Source organism: Equus quagga, chromosome 1, assembly GCF_021613505.1.
Source record: "Equus quagga isolate Etosha38 chromosome 1, UCLA_HA_Equagga_1.0, whole genome shotgun sequence".
In the NCBI taxonomy this organism is placed as follows: Eukaryota; Metazoa; Chordata; class Mammalia; order Perissodactyla; family Equidae; genus Equus; species Equus quagga.
Window position 1 is genome coordinate 14,903,413 of NC_060267.1, and position 23,875 is coordinate 14,927,287.

General features: G+C 51.8%; 1 protein-coding gene across 4 annotated transcripts in view; it reads right to left on the reverse strand.

Moving 5' to 3' along the window:
• Positions 1-5,067: 5,067 nt before the first annotated feature.
• The window catches only part of HOXC4 (homeobox C4), a 60,178-nt gene continuing 41,370 nt past the window's right edge, over positions 5,068-23,875 (reverse strand). For 2 of the 4 annotated variants that reach the window (XM_046652255.1, XM_046652238.1), the window contains exons 2-4: positions 7,822-7,940; positions 6,734-7,677; positions 5,068-6,240 (exon numbers count right to left, since the gene is read on the reverse strand). In XM_046652255.1, the coding sequence (XP_046508211.1) occupies positions 5,885-6,240; positions 6,734-7,172 (795 nt within the window). In that variant the 5' untranslated portion in view covers positions 7,173-7,677; positions 7,822-7,940 and the 3' untranslated portion in view covers positions 5,068-5,884. The other 2 variants (XM_046652228.1, XM_046652249.1) reach the window with 2 other exon arrangements.

The following is a 23,875-nucleotide window of genomic DNA, read 5'->3' on the forward strand; positions in this document are numbered from 1 at the left end:
ATGACTTGGGGTGGAGGCGGGGGGAGGACCGGTTCTTGGCCCGGATTCCTCGGGTGGAGGAGGCTGCTGGTTTGATGGCCTGGGACTCTTCAGAGCCGCCAAGTCCGGCTTTGGGATGCTGTGCTGCTAACTAGATCTGCCCTCTCCGTCCCCACCAAAGTCTCGAGAGGGTCCCGTTTCCTACTCTCGTAACTCGGAGAAAACTGTCCTTTCATTTCTAAAGAAAGTGAAATCTCCTTCTTTGGAGGTGGTACCGGTGGGGTCCTGGTAGGTCGAGAGGCAACTGAGAGTCTGTTCAATTTTCCGCGAAAAAATGGAAGGTGGAATAGGAGCAGGAAAAGGGATCTTGGGCTCTAAAGGGCGAGACCCGGCAGGGAGGTGGAGCGGAGTTCACCGCGCTGTGAACCCGCTTGGCCGGCCACGCAGCCGCGGCCCCCGCCCCGCACCCTATTGTCCGCAGTCCGAGCCGAGCCGGGGTCGTGACCCAGCTGAAGGCGACATTGCGCCTGGAGCTGACGCGGCGGCGTGGATGGAACCCGGAGGAGGAGCCAGGCCGCTGCTGGCCCCTCGCATCTCGCCTTTCCCCAGTTGGGCCCCATTTCTCGATCCTCAAGACCCTGGCTGCTCCGAGAAGGGCACCTGGGACCGCCCATGAGGCAGTGGCTTTGTGCCCCATTCTCTGGCGCCTGGCTTCCCGGGAAACCAGAGTCCAAGAGCGGGAACCTAGGGTTGGGCTATTTCGCAGTGCCTCCTACACGCTCAGTTTTAGGGTTTCTCTGCCTGGAAGTTCAAATATACTTCTCTCTCCCAATCTGTGATGCTGGGAAGAGAGGGTCAGAAAGGAGGAGTGAGGAGAGGTGACACTTCTTTGGGCTTGACCCACACTGCTAAAATGGCTGGCAAAGCAGACCTTGGAGGACCCTACATCTTAGGGAATCTGGCAATTGCTGATGGTGACTGGAAATTTAAAATAGTTCCTTTTCCATTATTAGGCTCTGTAACCCTGTTCATCCTCAAACATTCTGGGAGACCCTCTCCACCCATCCTTGTCTTCCCTGTCTCCTGATTTATCAGCTAGCTGGGCCTGCAGGGACTGGCAAACAGGAAGACGGAGCCACAGAGGCCCTCACCCCTGCTCCATGGATGTGGGCTTGGCTTCTGGATGGACCCTATGTTCAGAGAAGCTCCAGAGCTGACACCAGAGAGAACAGAAAAATCCTGAGTGGAGGGGGAGCCAGGTCTGAGAAGGGGCTCCTGGACCCGGAGGGCAAGGAGCAAACCTTAGTTTCTCTCTGCACCCCAAATCCAAAGGGGACCCAAGCTCCTCCAGCTGCACAGATTTTGAGGTGGCTGAGGGATGCTTGCAGGTTCAAACAGGGCACTCTACCATTTTTAACTGTCAAGAGGCAGCTAAAACTCGGATACCCAAAGCAGCCACACGCTGCAGGAGAAAAATTAAAACGGGGCTAAGTGATACAGGGTGCACTGAAAGCAGGCCAAAGGGGTGGTCAGTTCTATCAGGAAGACTGGTTAGAGGCAAAGACTTTTTTTTCTACCAAATACCCCAAATGTTTATTTTGGGCCCCTGCCCATCCAGATAAATCAAGCTAACAGATTAGGAAGTTCATAAAATTGTATTCTTAGGTAATGATATCCAGAAAGGTAATAAATATTCCCATATTCCCTCTGCTCTGGTGGCCGCTGGAGTTGGAGGAGCCTCCTTCCCCTTTCCCAAGCCTGGGAAGGGTCTCTTGAAAGGGGAATATTTTAATTAGAATTAGCTCTCTAAAGATGAGGTGCCTGAAAGCAGCTATGGAAAACCATGAGAAGTGGCTTTGTGAGGGCACTCTCCTTCAGGACTAGGCAAAAAGCAGAGAAAAAAGATGGTGGAATTGCCCAGAATGCTGCTCCTCCCTGTCCTAGCCCCCTCCATCTCAAAGGCCCCCTGTGGAATCAGTCTCCCCTCATCTTAGGAGAGCAGACAAGCCGTGCCTAGCAGAGGGTACCCTGGCTCCACGCTCCAGCGAACTCTTTGTTTTATCTTCCCTACCACCCCCTGAAAGACACACACACGTACATCTAACAGCAGGAAGATGTCTCTGGATTGCAATCCGCCAAGTCCACACATGAAAAAAACTGATGCACAGATTGCAGAGAAAACTCTGTTAACAAGCTTCCTACAAGCAGCAGCAAGAGGCCCTCAGAGAAACAAAGTTCTCCAGTCCTTCCCCCCCCCGCCCCCCCCCCCCCCCCAGCTCACTTTCTTGGCTCTCTCTCTCTCTCCTTTGGGAGCCAAGTTGCTTCACTCCTCAGGTACGCGAGTCCGCGCAGAAACTCCATTTTCCCCAAGCAGAACTCTCCATTCCTGATCGGATTTCCCGCCTTCTCTCCCCAAGAGCGGGAGGTGAGATAAAAATTGAATGGCAACAGAGATAGAGTTGAGACTGCTGTGCTCCTCGCCCCCGGCAGATCGAGTGCTAACTACTTACATGTCAAGGGGATTTTTGACCTGTGGGGATCTCCTGGTGCTTGGAGAGGAGGACCTTGGAAGATTGGTGTCGCCGTTTTCACCCGTCTTCTTTTTACTTAGCCATTGGAGAGAGACATACAATGCGCTAGCAGGCATTCAAGCGCCTTGCCTCTCCCATTACTCTGGGCAAGAAATCCCCAGCCCTACAAAAGCAGTGTGGCATCCTATCTGGAGACCAGGGGCTGAGCCAGGGCTGGCTTGGGAGGGTCGGAGATGGGGGTGGGGGAGAGGTCAGAGGCGCTGCCGAATATAAAGGCGATGAGAGAGAAAATGCTGTGTCCTCCCCGTGAACCTGGGCTGCGTCCTCCCCGCCCCCCCAGCCTTCCCCACTGCTCAACCCAACTTCAGTAAAAGCCCTGGCCTAGGCTTCCCAGGGAGGCTGGAGCAGTAAGGGGTGGAGCAGCAGCAGCGGGGGACCAAGACTGCAGGAGTAGGGGCCCTGGCCGAAGTGGGCCCCCCACGCCCCACTGCCCACACCACAGCCCTTCTCAGCAGTGGATCCCATTCTGGATGGTCAGGTCCAAGGCAAAGAAGAGGTCTGGGGAAAGAGGAGAGAATGGAGCCCACTGGAGGGAAGGCCAGAGGCCAAAATCTTCAAAAACTCAAATATAAGGGGATTTAGTTGTCAAGAATTATGGATTTCTGATGTTTTCCCTTTTCAGACCAAAAGGAACAGAAAGAGACACACAGAGAAGGACTATGTGTGTATGTATGAGAGGAGGATGGAGAAACTCCCCGGAAGCCCCTAAAGATGGGGAAATGAAGGAACTGCCGATCCTTTATGCTGCTTTTCCTGAGCTAAAGAGTGTCCCTTCAGCAAGTTCCAGGAGGAGCTTAAGAAATAAAAGAGAGTGATTTTCCCCTCTTGCTCTTGTCTCTTCTACTTTCTGCAGGAGAGGGGAGGAATGCCCCTAAAACCAAACGCGCAAAGTTAGGAATCTTAATTTCCCTCTCTGTCCCCTCTCTTTCCATCTTAGCTTGCTCACAGGCTTGGAAAGACACCCAAGTCCACCCCTCAGACCTTCCTTCCCTTTTCCCAAGCACAGCTAGACCCCCTTTGCCTGCCCCAAAGTCAATAGCCCCAAAATGATAGGAGCTATCATTTTGTCAGATTTGGCCCCTAATTCACTCGATTACATAAAATAACTCCAGATAATTGTTGGCCCTGCTTCCTCACACTGTAGGCAGCGTGTTTTTCTGTCTCCAGGGTACCATTGAGGGAGGAGAAAGTAGACCTGCAGGACAAGTCATTCCCCCAACACACACACACACACCCCACACACACGCCACTCCAAGTACCAGCCAGCAAGTAGTTCAAGAGGAAATAAATCCGAAGCACAGCCAACAGATTTTCACTACTTGGCCCTGTTGTGGCCTTTCATGCTGGAATCTGGGGAGAGAGAAAAGGGGAATCCCGGGCTGTCCTACACACTCCAGATCCCTTCTCCCTCTCTCTTCTACTTCTGATAGCCCTCCATGCTGAAATTTGGATAAATTGCCCGAGAAGCTCACCAACTGCTCCCAATCCCCCCTTCTCCTGACAAAAAAGCCAAAATTTGAGCAGGACTTGTGTAGGGCCTGGTCTTCAGGACCAGAATTATTTGGGAGCCTTTAGCTTAATTATTAAGCAAATCCAGGCCAGGATTCTTTTTGTTGTTGTTTCTTTTTTTAGTCCCAAGGAAACAATTAAAATTTTTTTTTTTTTTTTTTTTTACAGCCAGAGAGCCTTGTTCTGGCTATCCCCAGGCTATCCCCAAGCCCTGCTGGGACCTGGGAGGTTGTAGGAAGAGGGGTGGTCCCTGCCTCTCCCTGTGTCTTTTCTCAACACCTGGCAGGTCCATGATAAAAGTTACGGAAAAAAATAAAAGTTCTTCCTTATCTCCAGGCATCAGGCTTTGAGGCCTACCCATGCAAGGGGGCCTCCCAGGCCTCTGGCCTCCACTTCACCCTTCTTTCCAAGTCTAAACAAACAGAGAAGCCATCCTGACAGGTCACTTTGCTGCTTCAAAATCACCAGTTCAAACTCTTTCTTCTTTTAAGGAGAACGTGCGTGTTGAGGGGGCATCTTCTTTAATCCCTCCTCCCAAGAGAGCCCTGAAAGATGAAAACTCCTTCTCTCCCACTCCCTAAACTTGCCTTCTTGTCTGCAAATTAGACAGGCCTACTCAACAGAGAGAAGAGAGGCGAGGGAAATAGAGAAATAGACAGCACTGTGCCTAACTACAGAAAAGTGAGACCTCCCGCCCCCCCCCCCCCCCCACCGCCTCACCAGCTCCACTGTAAGCGCCCCCAGGAGAGCCTGGCTCCTCCACAGACTCAAGGAAGGGACAGAAGTCAGCCCTAACCTTCCACTTCCCCTCTTCTGAGGGACCCCTGCCCCAACCCCGTTGCTGATTCTCTAAGGACATTGGAAAACTGGAGTGGAGAGTTAAGGTTTGTGTGTTTGCTTTGAGTAAACTTAGGCAACTATGGAGAAGGCAGGATGTTATCAGGCCAGAAGGAGGAGGGGGATAAAAAGAAACCATCAGACATTGACGTAAAACTAATTCACATCCACTGGTTTATTATTGATCACGGGGCATTTCACATCGACACTAAAATTCTTTATTGCAAGTTTTACAATAATCAAGTAAATTCAGTCCAAAAACACAATAACCACGATGAGGGGGTGGGGAGAGTCTACCTATACACTGCCTCTCTGAACTGAAAGTTTATTTCTATTTTCTTTTGGCTCCTCAAACTGAACAGCTCTGAGAGGCCTTCCAGATGCATCTAGCTTTGTCTGCTGTCTTCCTCCCTCTCCTCCCAGCACCCCCCCCCAACAATAATACAAAAGAACTTCATAGCTTTGTTCTCCTTAAAATGACTTCCCCCTCACTAACCTCCCCTGGTGCATTTTCAATGCAAAAGGCCTAAGGAAAGAGGGGGGAAGGAGGAGGAGGAGAAGAAGGAGGAGAATTGGCTTAAAAATCTCTCTTTCCTTTTTTCTTTTCCTCATTTCCCCTGAAATTCACCCAAACCAGACCGTCGCACCTTGCAATATATAATTTTTGCAGCTTTTTTTCCTTAAAAAATAAATAACCCCCCAAAATGGCTTTGGAAAAAAAAACCCCAGCAGGTACCATGCTAAGACAACATCACATGCTTAAAAGGGTCCTTAACAGTGGAAGGGAGAGAAGGGCAGGGGGCTTGTTTGTTTATCCATTTTGTCTGTTTGGAATTGACAAGGGTAAGGTGGGAGGAAGAGAGAAAAGAACCAAAAAATATATATATATTAAATTCTATAAATAAGAGTCAATTTGTGTGTGAGGGGAGGATGGGGGCATGGGGTGGGGGCAGGGTGTGAGTTATGTTTTATAACCTGGTAATGTCCTCTGCCCGCTGCTGCTCCGGCGGCGTGGCGCTCTGGGAGTGGTCTTCAGAAGTGCCCGGGGTGGCTGCGGAGAGGGTGCTGGGCGCAGCGCCGGTCGGGGGCGCTGACCTGACTTTGGTGTTGGGGAGTCGGTGGTCCTTCTTCCATTTCATGCGACGGTTTTGGAACCAGATTTTGATCTGCCTCTCAGAGAGGCACAGCGAGTGGGCGATCTCGATCCTTCTCCTTCGGGTCAGGTAGCGATTGTAATGAAACTCTTTCTCTAATTCCAGGACTTGCTGACGGGTGTAGGCTGTCCTCGAGCGCTTGGGTTCCCCTCCGTTATAATTGGGGTTCACTGGGAGGAGGGGGAGGGGAAAAGCAAATAGTGGGGTTCAGAGGCAGCAGGCTCCCCGCCCCCAACCCTCACCCCATCCTCAGCTCTGTGGAACTGGAGGAGGGGGTGGTGGAAATAAACTCATCAAGCTAAATGGGTTATAAAGAAGTTGAAGGAAGCTGGAGACTTTGTAGTGTAATAAGAGGGGAATCCTCATTGTAACGACACTGAATTATTTATGCGCCCTTAGAAAGCGAGCATAGTTTTCACACATACATAACAGATCGTAGCACATGGCTCGGACTGCCCAGAGTAGCTAAGCCATAAAATTTATGGGGGATGTAATTACCCATTCTCGCTCGTAAATCCAGTTCAATTGTGCTAACCCAGAGTCGCTCCTGGAGAGAGAGGGGGAAGGAGAGAAAGGAGGACGGGGGCCAGAGGGGGCCGGGGAGGGTGGGGAGCGCAGGGGAAGAGGGGAGGGAGGGGGAGAGCAAAAAGCAAAGTTGCCTACCCGTGCTAACGTGGATTTTTTTCATCCATGGGTAGACTATGGGTTGCTTGCTGGCGGCGCTGGAGGGATGGTCAGGGGCTGGCTGGCTGCAGGCTGGCGGGGCTGGGGACGGGGAGGCGGAGGCGCCTGAGAGAGGCGCCGGCTCGCAGAGCGGCTGTGATTTCTCGGGGTGGTGGTGGCCCGCCTGGGCCGGCCCGTGGCCTCGCGAATTGCCCGGCCCCTGGAGACTGGTGCAGCTATACTGGCGCTCAGGATAGCTAGGGCGCGGAGGCGGTGGTGGGTACAGCTCCTGGTGGTGATGCTGGAATCCCGATTCCCTGGTCCGGCCGTAATATTCCGGACTGTGTTCAGGGATGTAGCTATTTTGCGAATATTCTTCGCATGGAGGAAATTTCGGATCGATGTAGTTAGAGTCCATCAAATACGAGCTCATGATCATTAATTTCTGGAGTGGAAAATAATTTTTCTCGCTTTGTCGTTTTTCTGCTCCATAAAGCCCTCCTACTAGCTAGCGACCCTGTAAAGTTACTTTCACCATGTGACTCCGCCGGCCAATCACACGGAGCAACCCAGTCCCCGGATAAGGAACCGAATCGCTTTATTCAAAATGTATCCAATTTTTTTTGTGTGTGGTGGTGGTGGTGGTGGTGTTGGGGGTGGTGGTGGTGGTGGTGATGTGGGGTTAGCTGGCAGGGGTTGGGGTGCCCCGAGTGCACACCCCGCTGACTGACAACCCTCCCCTGCAAGAGGAGATGGGAAGCCCCCAGCTCCCCTCCAAAGCCTGGGCATTGGGGGGCCGTCGGGAGGCTGTGATTCAGCTCCCTCCCGAGGTCTCCGCTTGGGCCTCCGGTGGGCCCCTTGGGCCTGGGCTCCTGAGCTTTTCCAGAGGTCTCCATTCATGGCGATCCTGTCTCAGTCTGTGTAGGTCACCGGGCAGCGCCCCTCTTTCGGAGGAAGAGGAAGTTGAATGAGGACTGGAGTGGAGGTTGGATGGGAGGGGCCCAGGCTGAGCCCAGGAGACTGGAGTGCCTGGGGTGCCCCCCATCCAAGGATACCAGAGTCCAGCCCCCTTCCCCACACACACTCACCCAACCCTCTGGCCAGGGGGCTGGCGAGGCAGGGTCCCAGCTGGACAGGGCAGGTAGAGGCAGCGGGATGCAAATGATTCTGACGTCATTTCTGGAGGTCTGGGGGTTGAGCCCCCCGGCTGAGGAGAGACAGGAAGTGGTTGGCAAAAGCAGAGTTCAAAAGTCTTGCCCTCCCCTAGTACCCACTGACCCTCCCTGCTCCAGCCCCAGAGGAGAGGATCTCTTCTACCGCTGGCTGCTGTTTCCACTCTCCATTTCATCTGGCCTGCTGCTTTCTGACTGCTACCTCCTGCTACCTCCAAGGCTGGTTCCTAAGTAGCTGGGGCAAGGAGGAGAGCGATCTGCGAGGAGTCAGCGCCCAGTGATGGGGCCCAGCCACGGCCCTGGGAGTTCTTCTTTCTCCATCCCCACAGAGGGCAGACCTAGCTAAGAGGGAGGCCTGTCTGGCTAGAGCCTGCTTCCGGCCTGGGATTGTATCCATGTAACACATGTGTTTACATGTAAACACACATTCCCCAGGGCCAGCTCCAGGCTGCCTTCCAAAGGCTGAGGGGTGAGCTTACCAAACTGGGGAGGCTGGGCGGGCCTTGGGGATCTCCAGTCCATTCCTGCCCCCTCCCCTCTTTCTGCCACCCACCCACAGGAATACCCTGATGGTGGGGTGGCAGGGCCATGGAGGAGGGAGGGGGCAAGGAACGGCTGCTTTCTGACTGCCCCCCCCCCAAGCTGGTGTGGCCACATCATGCCACCAATTCCAATTAACTGATCCCATTACTCAGAGTTGGGGGGGGTGGCAGAAGGGAGAGCCCAGGGAGGGAGCCAGGTCCCCTTGTTGTACTTGATAACAATTATAGTTTAAAATCATAGCTTGCCGGGGCTCAGCTATATTTTACTTGATAACAATAAAAGTGACACATAAAGTTAACTGTTTATGTTTTATTTATTAGACTAAATCTGCCAGCGGTGGTAGGAGCGCTTGCCTCGTCGCTACAGCTTTTATAGGGCTGTAAAACGTCATAAATCAGTCTCGCGGAATCGCCCGCACTCTTTGTGTCGGCGGCGGCAGGGCTGGCGGCCGCTGGCTGCCTGCTCCCTCCTTTCCACGAAAAGTCGTAATGTGATTTTTTTCCCTCTGATTTTATTATTATGATCGCCGCCGTGATTAGTCAATCTACCTTTAATTCGCCGCCCTACGCTGCCTCCTCCCAGCCCAGCCTGGTTGACACTTGAATAAGTACCTTTTAAAACGGCATAACAACTATTTGAGGGTTTAATTAGAACATCTGCAATTAAGGGAATGAGGAGGGGAAAGAAAAAAATAAAGACCTTGTGAGAGAGCGACTGAAGGCGGGAGATTCCCAACATATCTCTCACCACCTTTGGGATGCAGGAGAGGGGGCCCCCCTTCCAAATGAGGGCTCACCCTAAGGGCTGGAAGGAGAGAGGCGGTGGGCCATAGCGATGCCCAAAGGGGCTGAAGGTCTGCCTGGGCCCCTGGCCACCTTCCCTCCTCAGATGCTCAGGCTCCCACCCTCTCCCCAGGCTCACCAGGGAGGAGCCAGTGCTTGGGGCTCCCTGGATACCCTGTCTCCATGAGGATAGTGCCTCCTGCCCCCCCTTGCCACCAGGTGGGTGAGGGAACAGGAATTCCCTGGAAGTCGACTATCTCCTGGAGGAGATTCCAAAATTTCCAAAGTTGGTTGAAAACCCCTGCCCACCCCTGTCCAGCACCCTCTCCTGTGAGGACTGACTGGTCTGGCCGGAAGAGGAACTTGAGACTGTAAGGTTGATAGTGGTTTGGAGTATGTGAGGGTTTTATTTTTTGTCATTATTGGTAGTAGGGGTGAGTTAATTATAAGCTGCTGGAAGAGAGCAAAGGAAAACCAATGTTGAATGCTGACCTACATAAAAAGTCTGAACCGCAGCCCCACGCTGCCCCATGGGAAGAGCCAAAGCTCCTGAGAGCTCAGGTAGGGTGAGGGGAGGGTTGCTGAGGGAGAGAGCCTTCCAGCCCCACCCCCAGGCCTGCACAGGGATCAGGCTGCCCCACCCCATCCTGGCCCAGAATATTTTCTTCCCCACCTGGTGAGGTGAGGTCTCCGCCTGGCTCCCATCCTCCCAGCCCTCACACTCTCCTTCTACCAGCTCTGCCCCTGCTTCAACTCTCTTCAATCTCTTCACCCTCTTGGGCTTGTTAGGGAGTCCTTCCCAAGGCATTGCCCATCCTACACCCCTGCTCCTCCGGATTCTGAGCTGCTGCAGGTGGGTCGAGAGAGCAGGAGCAGGAATCCCACTTCGGGCCAGTATGTGTAAGTAGATAGAGAGAGTTGAGATGAATGCCAAGTCTGTCTTCAGTTATTATGGCTAACAAATATATATGCATACATACTATTAATAGTTATTGATATATTAGATGCCTCCTTATGCAGCCATAAATATGTGGGGTTCTCCTTCCAGGTTTGCACAGCTAATTCAATATGCACATCCAGAAAGTGAAATCTGGGAGAGTCTCCCAAATATGCCCACACTCATCTACATCATTTACCCAAAAAACTGTCTTTGGGCTCCTATAGCTTAATAGAAAGAAGTCGCCTATCACATGGGGAAAATAGTAAGCCAGACTCCACCACGCACATACACACAAACATTTTCACTTGGATATTATTGTGAGCACAGAAATAAACTCCCTTCAGAGGGCCACTGCACTGGCTTAATGGGGGGGGGGGCACTAACGTGGCGCTTGCCTGTGATGAATCCTTGTATCTGGTCCTGTAAAAGGTTCTCCTTTTGTCCTTCGCACTCCTGCCTTGCCAGCCCAAGGGTCTCCATCCCCGCTCTGCCTTTGCCTCTCGCTGCCCCGATTTTATTTTTCCTGACCACCTTTCGCCAGCTTCCAAATGCCCCCTCCCCATCTCCTTTCTAATCTGAATCTGGATCTGGTTTCTCTTTCGGAAACATGTTTCAGTACAAAGCGCTTCCCTTCTGACACTGCTGAAGAAAAATATGTGTCCATTGTGTGCAAGGCCTTATTGTGCCCAGATTACCATACTGACCGGTGGCTAACCCATACCCCCCCTCCCCGGTAACAAGCTGCCGGCTGGGAGACCTCAGCGGCTCCACAGATTCTGTGCTGCATTAGAATCTCGCTTCTCAGACTCCCTGGATTTTCCTAAGGAGAAAAATAAATGGGAGAACCAACTCAGGATCTGAAGGGCAAAGGGAAGGAATATGAGGGTCATGTCTTTCCCTACTCTCAGAAGTGCAGGATTTTTTTTGTATGTGGTTTTGTTGATGTTGTATTAGAGATTAAAAATGGCAACGTCTCTTTCCTCTTCCTCAAATAAATTGACTTTTAGATGGTATACAATCAAGTAATTCATTTCATTTTTATTTTTTCTCCAAGCAACTTGAAAACCCCAAACTAAAGCAAGACTCTTATCCCTTTTTTTCCCCTGTATGTGTATGTATATATGTGTGTTTTTGTCCCTTTCTAATGCCAGCAGGCAGGGCTAATGTATGCAAAAGAATATGCAAATGCTTAATTGATTTTTTCTTAAATCTCTTGTCAGTAAAAGTAATGAATTGGTCTAAAATGATTTTAATAACCCAGACGTGTCACCAGAAAATACTCAACCTTTTTTTTTCCTCCTGGAATCGCTTATAGTCTCAAAAAAAAAAAAAAAAAAAGCAATCATAGAATGTTAATTTGCCCCCCTTTAAAATATTAAAGATGAATTTCTCTTGTTTGTTCCGAGACCATAGGCAAGGTCTTCTTGTGGATTTCCCCCTCCTTGCCTTGCCTTCCTTGGAATTCAATTTTCCTCAAATCTCGTTTAAAGTGGCTTTTTAAAAAGTGGCCGCATTTTAATATTGGTTAGACAGAGTGACCTGCATTTCACCTCGGGTGTTTGAGTTGTTCCAATAGGTCACTGCCATGGGGTTATTGATGGGGAAACTCCATTGAAATTTGTCTCTTCGCAAATGGCCTTTAGATCTTCCAGCGAGTTCAATAACTAGTTATAATGTGGAAGGGGAAAAATGAGGGCCCTGGGCTAACGAATTTGATGTTTCATTTTTATGCTGGAGAAATTGTTAGTTAGAGGTTGGGTTCCCCACCCTCTTCCTTGCTCATCCTGGGCTCACTGACCCCCACTCCCATCCAAGGCTGCTGGATTATATCCCCTTTAAAATTTGGGCCGGGGCGTCCCTTTCTCTCTGTGATGAAAGCTTTAATTCTTCTTACTATGAATATTGTTGTTGTTGTTGTTGAAAATTCTGACTCCGGGCTGCAGGAAGTTTGCTCTGCTGGAGATTTGTAATCTGAACTTTTCTTGTTTGAAGGGAAAGGACTTTTACTTTTAAAGGAGCCTAAATGCGATTTCGAGAGATTCAGGAATTAGGCTGACTTTAAGGTGGTTTATAGACAGCTCCCTGAACTCATGCTCCCAGAACTAAAGAGACGTAGGAAGCCGAGAACCCTTTGGGGGGTTGATGAGGGCATCTCAAGATGCCCTAATCTGTTTTTGGCCTCTGAGCTGCCAGAGACCCATAGGATCAGACACCCAGGACCAAGGAAAGCAGAGACTAGGAAAGGCTAAGGATAGAGGGAGAATTCCATGCAGCAAGCAAGAAAATCCTGGGTCTCCTCCAAGGTCAGAGACAGAATTCACGGAGACTTGATCAGCGTGCTGAACTTCATCAGGGCACCCCTCAAAAGCCCAGTGCCCAAAGATTTGCATTTTTGTGGACTGGAGAGAGCAGAGGGAAATGATGGGGGTGACGGAGAATTTACAAGATTCCCTTTTTCTGGAGTTCTCAAGGAGCGGGAGAAAAAAGGGCCGAGGAAAGGAGAGAAGACTTTTATTTCATTCTCCCCAACCACAGACAAAGTTGGGGAGTCCTTTACTTCACCAGAGAAACCTCTGCGATAAAGGACCGGGTAGAGCTCGGTCTCCTGGGGCTGACCCAGCTATACCAGATCATTACCATTATTAACCTCAATAATAACAAGAACATCGTCCCCTCACAAAACAGAGCTCCCTGTGTGCCGTATTTTCTTCTTTGAGGAACTATTCCTTCTCCTTCCTGGCCCAAAGGGGTCCAGTTTGCTCAGCCCCAAGTTTCCCATTTAATAAGCTCACTGGCCTCCTTCTCCTCTTCCAAGCCTCGGCCCATAGGTGGGAGTCATTCCAAAGACATGCCTTGATTCCTGGGTTGGGGAAATCAAGGCCGAGGGCAATATGTAAGTGCCTGAAACTAGGGTGCCACCTCCCTCTGACCCCTCAAACCCAGGGGCAACCTCTTGGTGCCACCTGGGCTCTCAGACAAATTTGTTTAGACATCTGTGGTCTCACTGGGACCTGGGGAGCAGCCCTTAACTGCGTGCCACAACCCCATGGAAATGAGAGAGTCCGAGAAGGGGCCGTTGACGGCTCCAGGATCCGGCCTGGGAGAGGACGCACAGCCTGCCCTTCCCAGACAGCGGGAATCAATAGCGATCCGCAGTAAACTGCCCCGCAGCCCCTCCGCGCTTGGCCGCGGCGGGAGGGCCCCATCCCCGGGCTGCTTGCCGCCTGGGCCCGCACCTTGGCCGCCTCCTCCGAACCCGGGACCCCCAGCCTCGGGCCTCGCCCTCTCCCCGTTTTAATTACGTGATTGATTTTCGCTTTGGCCGCGTCGGGACGCCTCTGCCTCCGACTGTTTAAATCTTTCGGCTCCCTTTTTGTATTTCCGAGTCCTCCTGACGGGCTGTAATTTAGAGATCGCCCCTCGGCAGCCTCGGTCCGGTCCGGGGCTGCTGCCTCGTCCTACACTCCAACGAAATGGTCCTCCTGCGGCTGTCAGCGCGGCCGGGCTGCAGCGGCGCCGGCTCTGACACTGTGGTCCTGCCCATTCGCCTTTCTGAATTATTTTGTGCTCCATTATTCTCTGATAGAGAAATGTTCCAAGTTTGAGTTATCACTCCACGCCTGGGCTCGGAGCTGGCCGCTCCGCGTTTCCGTATTTTCTCTTCATTCGAATGAAGTGTGTGTTAGGTCTGGACTGAGACCCGAGGAAGCACGATGCCTGGTCCAAGCTCGGCGGGGAGCTCGAGCCGCTTCCTCCAGGACCCGGGCCCCGCGCCTGCGGCCCACAAGCGCTTGAAGAGGCAAATTCGGCCACAACTTTCCGCCGCCAAGCGCGAGTGGGACGACAGGACCCACGGCCTGGCCGCGGCCCCATCCCGCGGTGGGCAATTGGGGGTGATTTTTACTCCGCGGCCCCGCACCTTGGCAGCCCCGGCAGGCGCGGCAGCAGCCTCCTGGAGGTGCTGCGGCCACCTTCGTCCAGGACCACGCTGGTCAGCGCTGCCCTACTCCGGAGTGACTGAAGGTGAGGCAAGGAAGGGAAAGAAGGGCGGAATTTTAATTTATGAGAAGAATAGACCTGGGGTGGGGTGAGGCAGGGGAATACATGAAATAAGGAAAAGGAGCCCCTTCTCTCACCGTGGCCTTGGCCCATCTCTTTCCCTTTCTCTCCTCCAGAAGAAAAAACTCATTCCTCCCCAAACCTCTGGTTTTCCGCTTAATCTCTCATCTATTTACAACTAATAAACACTTCTCTGATTATTCTCCCAAGTCCTGTTCATTCTTTGATCCTTTCCAATGAGGCAAGCAATGAGTTACCATTAGCAGGATTTTATTATTCTATTTTTTCCCTCAGGGGTTGGAGGGAGCTGGGAATGTCTTTCTCACCGGGAAAGAAGTTCATTGAAACTTGAGTTGGTCACAACCTTCTCCCTGTACCCCAACCTACGGCACCCCAAACTCTACTTCCCCAACCCCCTTCGCCCGCAGCGATGTTGCCGGGTAAATAAGAGTCCGCCTGCCTGGCTATTAGGATTCTGGAGACGCTGGCATCTGTAGCAATCATTAGTCAAAGCCGCGGAAGCCAAAGGAGCCGAGGAGTTGGACAGAAAAAATCTTGGAAATGATATACAGGAGCCGCGGAGGCATCAATCGCCGCCGATAAGAGCGCGGCTGCCGGGAGCGAGGCTGCCGCTTAATTGGGCCCTGAGCACCGAGAACAGTCGCGGAGGGAGCACCTATGGGGCGGGCAGTGACCCTAGCACCATTTGGGCACCCTACAAAAATAGTCCAGAGACTTGAACACCCTTTTCCCTAAATTTCAAAGGCCCAGCTGGGGTAGAGGACTCTCGTGCCTCTGTCAGCCTCTCCACCCTGGAAGCCCAGAGGAGCTGGTCTGGAGGACTGCTCCCTTTCTTCACTCTCCTTTCTTAGTAGCTGTCTTGGGAGGTTCTGCAGGTTGGGGAGCCTGGGCTGGAACTTCAGGTGACAAGGACAACCTGGAGAGAGGCTGTGGTCCCTGGAGTGGGTTTTGAGGGGGCAGATAACTCGGTTGGACTAGATTTAGAGACAGCCTTGGAGGTAGCAACGGCATCACTGGCTTTAATTAGCAAAACATCCAAAAGGTATTTGTTTCCCATCCTTACTCACCTGATGTCTTTATTGATCACAGAGAGAGAGAGAGAGAGGGATGCAGTAAATTTAAATCTTTCTAGAGGGTGATCTGTGCCCCTACATATAGATACATACATTATGGAACCATCTCTAAACATATTCTCAAATATTTAAGTTTGCAGCAAAACTGCAAAGACTATAAAGATCTCCAAATGTGTAGCTTCAACATGTAGCTATTTTATGAGTTGGGACCATTGCATAAATCTGGATAAAATTTTCAAAAGAGAGACTGAGCAACACATGCAGTTTCTTCCCACCGAGAAAAAAACCTCACCAAATATTCATCTAGATCTTCAGACAGAGCTGTACCAATGCATTGCAATGTATATACCCACCACTATAGAAAGATTGGTAATGTGCACACAGGAATTTGACAGAGGACTGTTATGTTCACTGTGGATCTATAAATCTGAAGATCTATAAATCTGCATTTAAATATGGGGAAGAGAGGGGCATGAAACATACATCCTGTTGTATAGACATAGAGCCATCTGTAAATATGTTTTCACATATACAACTATAGGATTGCTCAGCTCTCTATAAAGATATGCATATTTGCATGGAGTCCTAGGAATGAGGGAGATTCTTGAGTGCTTGTGGGTTCAGGATGCCCCATCCCAGACTTCTCTGAGAAATAAATGAGGGTAAACTAGAGCCTGCACAAGTGCTAAGAGGGCCCAGGAACTCACATAATCTATGGCCTTACTTCCAGTACATGGGCATTTCTCTAGCAATGGATAGATGGATAGGAGCCGAGATGCCTGGGCCTGAGAGCATCCTTACTTGATGTAGCCTGAACTGAGACGGAGGTAGAGGGCTCTTTAGTTCTTTTCTCTTCAACTCCCTAGCCCAAGGCTTAGGGGAGGGACCCTTGGGAGGTTGGGGTGTCTTTAGGAAGGAAAGGCTCATTAACACTACAAAATGGAGCCATTTAGGTAAAATATGATTTTGTTTGGAGACAGCTTGGTTAGAGAGAGATGTGAGAAGCCTGTGGGCTTTCACACACACCCTGTACCCATCTTAATTACATAAAACCCAAGCACAGGTTGCAGAGAGCATGTCTTCCATTCACTCGGTCCTAGATGGGGTCTTCTATATGCCTCTCTCCCATCCCTTTTTCATGAGCTCTCTCTTATACACCTCAAGTCCCACTTTGTCAAGAGGGGCTTGGGGTCAGGAAAGGGGTCACAGGGAGACAGCAGCCCCAGAAGAGAATAGAGGCCCCAGGAGTCATGGTATCCACTGCCAGGCTCAGAAGCTGATTGCCTTCAGTGTTAGTTCTTGTTTAATTGAGGGGTTGGGGGACCAAGGTCTGTGTGGGCAAAAGAAAATGAGAGCTTGCATGATTTTTAAATCTGGGATTTTGAGAGGGGGAAAAAATCACCAATGAGCCCTTTTCTTATAGGAGGTAGAAGATTTGGGGAGCCCCGGACTCCCTTTTATTTTTCTCCTTTGGTTTACTGGGGAAAAGGAGGTAAGGAGGGGCCCCAGGTGGGCTCAGGAAAGTGCAATCCAATCTAGCTGGCCAACTTGGGAGAGAGCGATTTACAAAGCAAAACCTCAGATGCTACTTCCTGAGAAGCCTCCAGATCAAAACAGCCTCCTCGAGGCTTTTATGACCTGTCTCTACTCCCAACAGGAAAGGCACCCTCAATAAAATCTCAGCCCACGCCCCCATCCTCCACCCAGAGGAGGGGGAGAGACACCATCTAAAATGAGAGACCTGACCCTTACTCTCTTCATTCACACACAAACACACACACACACACACACACACACACACACACAGAGTTTTCCAGGCAGAAAGTTGACTTTTTAAAGAAGTATTTACTACACAAGATTTTTCACTACTGTCTGGGCAAAGAAGCAGCCCTGAGAGATTTGGAGTTTGAGTCTGGAATAGCGGGTAAAGGGGAATTTGATCAGATAAGGGTCTGGCCCCATAGTCCTGCATGGCTTTCCAACCCCCCACAACCCAACAGGCCAACAGGACAATAAAAGTCACCAAGAGCCTGACTGCCACCATCTGGGGGGGGGGGGGGGGGCTGCTCCAGGGTTTTGGTTTTCCAGGGAGGCAGAAGAGAGGAAACTCAACAGTGGCCCAGGGCTTGAGGGCAGGGGTAGGGAGAGGAGGACAAATGGTCTCCAGGCTGGACTGGAAAAATAGGGCAGGATAAGGACTGGGAAGTTGGTTCAAGCCTGGTTTGCTGTGTCCAACCTGGGCTTCTGAGCTCTTTCATACTACACTTGGGCACATATACATACTTCTGCATGTTCAGGGCTAGGACCTAGGAGAAGTAGGGATCCTTCAAGGGCAGAACCCAGCCTGCTAGACCCCTCTGGGAGCTGCAGCCCCTTCTGTACCAAAGGGATACCAGGTAATTGAGCCCACACACTCCACCCAGTCCATGTGGGGCTGCAGATCATGGTGGAACTTTCTCTGTATGTATGTCAGTTGTAGAGAAGTAGCCTCTTCCCAGCACTGGCTGCCCAGCATGCCCAGAGCCTTCTATTCAGCCTCTCATTGTAGCTTCTAAGGCCTGGCCATCAGAGGCTGAATAAGGTCCTGGATAAGGTAGCCCAACTTTCCCAAGTCCCAAGCTGCACCCTACCACCACCACCACACAACACACAGTGAGTCCTCCTGGGCGGCTCTGTTCCCCTTTTGCCCTTCAGTGAGCCTTAGGAATGGGAGAGGGAGAAGGATCCCAGAGTTCTGTAGGACTCAAAGGCAGAGAGATCTCTATCACCCCAATTCCTCAGTCCAGACTCCTTGGGTTCCTGGGGCCCCATCAAAGCGGCCAAAGGAGATGTTATCAGAAAAGACATACCATTCTGAGTTACAAGGATCCAATAAAAGGGGATGTGATTTTCTTGGCCTTCTAGCAGACTGGTCTCTTCCTTAAATTGAATCTCTAATCCCAAAAGACCTAGTTTGGGGTCCTGAATACAGATTATCTCCCTCCCTTCTATACCTCAAAGGGCTCCAGGGTCTCCAGGTCCCACCAAGGAGGAGGCTGACAGTGGTGCTTGTCTCCCCGGCAAAAGAAAACACAGAATTGAAGCCCAGGATGATAGTTCGGCTCAAAATCTTAGCTCAAAGCAATTACACAGAAAGAGGGAAAGTCAAAGAGATAGATAAAGTTTACATGGATTTTAGGAGAGATTTTTGAGGTGACAAGGTCTCTCTTCCCAGTGTCTGCTTAGACAGAGCCAATCTCCCCTGTCTTTCTTTCTCTACCTTTCGTGGGATCTGGAATCTCTGGTGTGAGAATTCTATGCTGGAGGTGGGGGTTGGTCTCAGAGAAGAGTACCACACCATCTACCAGGGAAAAATAAGTGTACGTGCTTTAATCCTAACTCATGAAAGAGGTAAATGGAGCAGTGTGATTGAAGGTGACTTGAGAAGTGGGGACTCAACAGTTTCTGAGAAAAGCCAGTCTCCCTCTTGCTTCTCTTCCTAATCCTTCCCACCTGGCCTGTGGAATTGTCCCCAAATCAGTCCCACCCAGAAGACAAACAAGCAGGGAGTGCTGACAAAGCTCAGCTCAAACTGGGCTATCCCTCCCACTCCTGCACCCTAGATGCCCCCAGAGGAGGGCTTAGAGGTCTGGGTGGTACAGCCCATCAGAACTCCTGCCCCTCAGTCAGCACAAGGAGGGCAGGAGATCAGGAGGAGAAGGGAAGGGAAGGAGAACTCAACCAGAAAATTAACCCTGGAACAAAGCCCTGGAGACTGGCGGGTGGGGGGAGAAATGCCTGAGTCTGGACCTACCAGTGGGTCGGCTCAGGGCCCAGCCCAAGTGTTCAAAAAACATAAGCACTTCCACCACACATGCACACTCTGTGACATCAGGTGCTCTCGCTCAGAAACAGTTTCTCACCCATTGCTTGTTCTGACCTGACCCAAGTAAACACAAACACTGAAATCCACACCTTCACCAGCTGTGTCCTTTGACAGCAATTGGCCAGGACAGAGGATCATCACTTATTACTACTATTATCATTATCATATCTTGTTAAAAAATAGAAAGGAAAAGGACTTAAATCCCTCAACTCCTTAATCTGGGGGTGAGGTCCTGCTTTTCTGTGCTCACACCCTTTTCCAGAACTCTTCTTTAAACTGGCCCAAAGTTATTCAACAAACTAAAGTACCAAACACAAATTTCAAAAAGTTTCCACTTTTGTTCCCTTCCCCAACCATGCCTAAGGGAGTCTGATAAAGCTAATGGCTCCTGGAGCATTTCCAGAAAGATAAATCAAAAGAAGTCTCTTCTAATCACCCCACCTGCGCCCAGAAGGATCAGAAGAGAATGGAAACCTTTAGGAGGTAAGTGCATAGGGAATCATCACAGACAGAATTTGAATTCAGGGTTGGAGTTCACGGCCACACCTGCGGGACAGCCTAGTCTACAGTCCGCATCTATAAAGCCCAGAGAATTGGATAGGATCACACAAGCAAAAATTAGAATAATCCAGAGGACGCCCCCACGACTTCAGATCCCTGGACAATTGAGATTGACCTGGAGGTACAACTCTGTTAGAACTAGAAGACACAAGCCAAAGGCTCCCCAGAGCTGGTGCAGGGACAGAAGGAGGGGGCCAGAATATTCTCAGCATCACTCCTCCCCTTCACAACTGAGATAGGGCGGACCCAGTAGCTAAAGGGGGAGGTGGGGAGGGAGGGACGAAGCGGAGTCGAGGGGAAGGACGAGATAGAGACTCAAGAACTTTTTGGCTGATTGGTTGCTCGCGGCCATGTGACCCTGCTTAGCGCGTTCCTGATTGGTTGCTTGACCTCTTCTAGGGTTAAACACCTAGGAACAAAATTAAAAGCTTTCCGGGTTGGCTGGGGCACCTTGGCACCTGATTGACAGCCCATCCCCCGCCCCAGAGAGACCCCCAAATTGGGGTGCGGGGGAGGGGGTGGGAAAACCAACAATCTCGGGCCTCGTTTGTATTTGTTCTACTTCCCTTTGTATTTGTCCCCAAAAAACACCCAATAAAAAACTGGCTGGGGCAAATTACTTGAGAGGATGATAACCTATTATTACTGCGGTGGGAAGAGGGGGTGAAAATTAAATGGAACTTTTGAGCGTAAGAAACAGAAGAGGGGACGAGGAAGACATAGAACCCTCAAGAGACACTGTGTCAGTCTGTAAAGCAGAAACAGCCTCATAGACCCGTCTTCACGGAGCGGAAGGAAATAGGACTGAGATGTGGCCGGGAGTCGGGGAGGCAGCGAGTCCTGCCTGGGTGCGGAACTTTCGCCGGGCTAAATTCTCGGTTAAAGACTGTTAGACTCGCTCCCTAAGGCCCTGGGGAGGCCAAGAGTCAAGTTAGAGACCAAGGGAGACTCCCATTTCCCTGCTGCTTGGATGGGAAGTTTCCAGAAACCCTCAAAATCGCAGACTGGTGGGGAGGGGAGAGTGGAAGAGGGCCGGTAATGAGGGAGGGAGGTTAACTGAGAGTTAACTTTTCCAAGGGCTGTGGGGAGCATCCTCTGGGATCCTAAGGCTTCCCCGGGAAAGAAAGGAGTGGAGAGGATGGGGGGAGGGGGGGCGCTGGTGCAGAGGAGGAGGAGGGTGGGCGAGGCCGAATCTTGGCGCGGGGCTGAGGGAAATCTGAGGGTTCTCTGCGTCCCGCTCCTCCCTCAGGCGGCAGACCTAGAGCGAGGGGTGCGCTCGGCTCAGACACCCGCCCTGTGTCTTTGGGTCTCTGTCCCCTTTCACCCTCCCAGTCTGCCTAGGCTCTCCATCTCTGCTTGATTCCTGCTTCTTCCTCGTTCCTTGGGCGGCAGGGGCAAGCTAACTGCGTCCCCTCCCCGTCCCCTAACCGCACCTCTCCACAATGCGGATGCCCAGACCCCCTCGCGCCAACACAGTCCCTCCCCCTCCAGGAAGGCACAGACCTGACTCGCCCCTCGGCTCCCTCCCCTTCCCCCCGTGGCCTAGAAGAGTCGCCCTTCACGACCACCGCCTTCCACCCTGCTTCGGAATCCCTCAGGAATCCGGTGGCCCCTTCAAAGAGCTTGAGTTCATGTGATGTCGCTTTCCTGGCTTGGCTCTGGGTGACACCGTGGGAAGGGCACACACTGGCAGGTGTAGCGGACACCTGCCTCCTATACCTGCCTGAGGCCTCTGTTGCTCCTTCCTAGAAACCTGAAGGGAGCCCTAGCCTGATATTGGCCCCGGGTACCATGCCCATATTGGGCCCTGATGGCTCCATCCCCCAGAGGCCACTCTCTCCTCAGGGCTGGGGGGCTTTCCTGGCCAGCCTAGTGAAGACGTTGCCTCCACTCTCCCACCCATGTACACGCCACTCACAGCAGGAACCTCTAGGCCTCCTGGGCCTAGTTTTACCTCAGGCAAGGGCTAGAGATGCCAAGAAAGACCCCAACAGCTAGAGGGAGAGGGAGGCATGAAACCATACTGGCCCACAGAGACTAAGACCCCCCAGACTGTGGAGGCCTGATGATGAGGAGAAAGAGAATGCTTTGGGGCCCCCTGGGTTCAACCGTCCACCTTTAAGATGTTTCCGACATTTCAGGTCTCAGCCTGTGGGCTCAGAAGTCCCAAAGCCTTGCTTCCCTCCTCCCTCCCCAGCTGCCTGCCCTGCCTGGACTCTGGCTCACTGGCCAAGGACTGAACTGAGCCCTCCCTGGACCAGGGGGCCCCAGAGGCGCTTTGCGCTTGCGCCTAGAGTTTACACACTACACACTCCTGCAAGCACCAAACACCCGTGTGTCTGCCGCTGTCTTTCTTCCCAACTGAGGAGGGAGAGGGGGCCAGGGAGACCTGGCAAAGAAGAACCCAGGCCTCTCTCTATCCCACTTGACTTGCAGCTGGAGGGAATGAGGGGCAGGGAGGGGAGGGCTGGCCTGGGGAGACAAGCTCCCCCATCCTCCTACCTCCCAGCGGCTCCTTCTCCTCTTCTCCCACTCCAGCCTGGGGTTGCCTGGGAAGGCCTCCCCCACCGCTTTAATGAGTGGGAACTGCCTTCTGTCATGGAGGGGGGGATTAGGTAAACGGGAGAAGGGGTCAGAGAGAGAGAAAATTAACTTACAGTGTCCGCCTGGGATTCATTTGCGAAGATGTAACCTCTCTCACCATCGTCCCCAGCGCCGTAATCCCCTCTAACTGCCAGGCCCTCTGTCCTAGCATTAAACCTCACCAGCAGCTGCGTGGCTGGACAGTTAAGATTATATATGATGTAAATATATTGTGGGTTTGTCAGCTCTCCCTACACCATAAAACTTGGTTTAATGACATCACGTGGTCCCCCAAGAGCCACTCACGGGCTTGCCTTCGGGCCATTCACATAAATAACCTCCAAAAGTTTCAAACTCCTAAATTCACATAGAAGCCGTGCGTATTTCTCTAATGCTCAGTTACACTAAAAAGCCCTTGTGCTGCTCCTTTGCCCCACCCCCACACTCCCCTTGCAGGGCGGGGAGGGGGGAGAGGGTGGATCCTCATTTATTTATTTATTTATTTACTTACTTACTATTTCCAGAAGGACTTGTCGCCTTCGAGGTCGTGTTGATATTTTTTTCCTCCTATTTTTTTTCCTCCTCTCTCCTCTAATTGCTCAGAGTGGGCCGTGTCCCCCTCTTCCCACTCCCCCGGGAAGGGAAGGTAAGTCACGCTTCTTCCCCTTCTTTCTCGATGCCAGAGGGGGTGGGTCTCAGGGCAAAGTGGAGAGGCAGGCTCCGTGGTCTCTGTTTGTGACCCAGAAGCCCCCCACTAACTCCCCAGAGCAATACCAAACCCTGCTTCTTGGAGATTGTTGGAGGAGACTGGCCAGTGGGGGAACCACCCCAGACTCCAAAGCATAAGCCTCTGCTCAGGAAGAAAGCAAGGGTCGGGGTGTACCTACTCCTGCAGGGGAGTAGGTCGTAGGCCTCTGGCTAGATTGTGGCCACCTCCGATGCCACTGAAACAGAGGCTGGGGCCTGGGTGCAGCCTGCAGACTGTGACAAGAGCGGGGAAAACAGGCAGGCATGGCTGTGTCTACCCAGACCTGGCCAACTTGAGTCAGTCTCCAGCTCCTCCAGGGAAAGAGAGGCCCAAACCCTTTAGGGAGGAGGCAGGCAGTGGGTGGGGCTGGTGTGCCCTGCCCCGTGGGTCTGAGCAACACTGCCCCACCCCGGCAAAGCCCTTGGTTCTCCTCCGGGTGTGGTGCATCCCCTGGGGAAGAAGTGCGGGGACTTGGCAGCCAGGGAGGCTGGGGCGGTGATGATGGGCACCACGGCCTCTTTCTTAGTTAACTGTTACCCACTGGAGACGCCAGTGTTTCTCCACGCTTCACCGCTCGCCCAATAGTTTTACTCAGCATGGAGAAAAAATTAAAATAACTCCCTGAAGAATACTACACATTTTATTTGAGGGGGGGAGGTGTGAGAGAGGAGAGGAGTCAGTGCAGGGCGGGCTGACTCTGCCTCGAGTCAAGGAGGAGAGGCATTACGCCCTAACCTGGCCAGAGCGAGCGCAGGGTGAAGGGGAAGGATGTATCAATGGGCTGGGCGCAGTTCA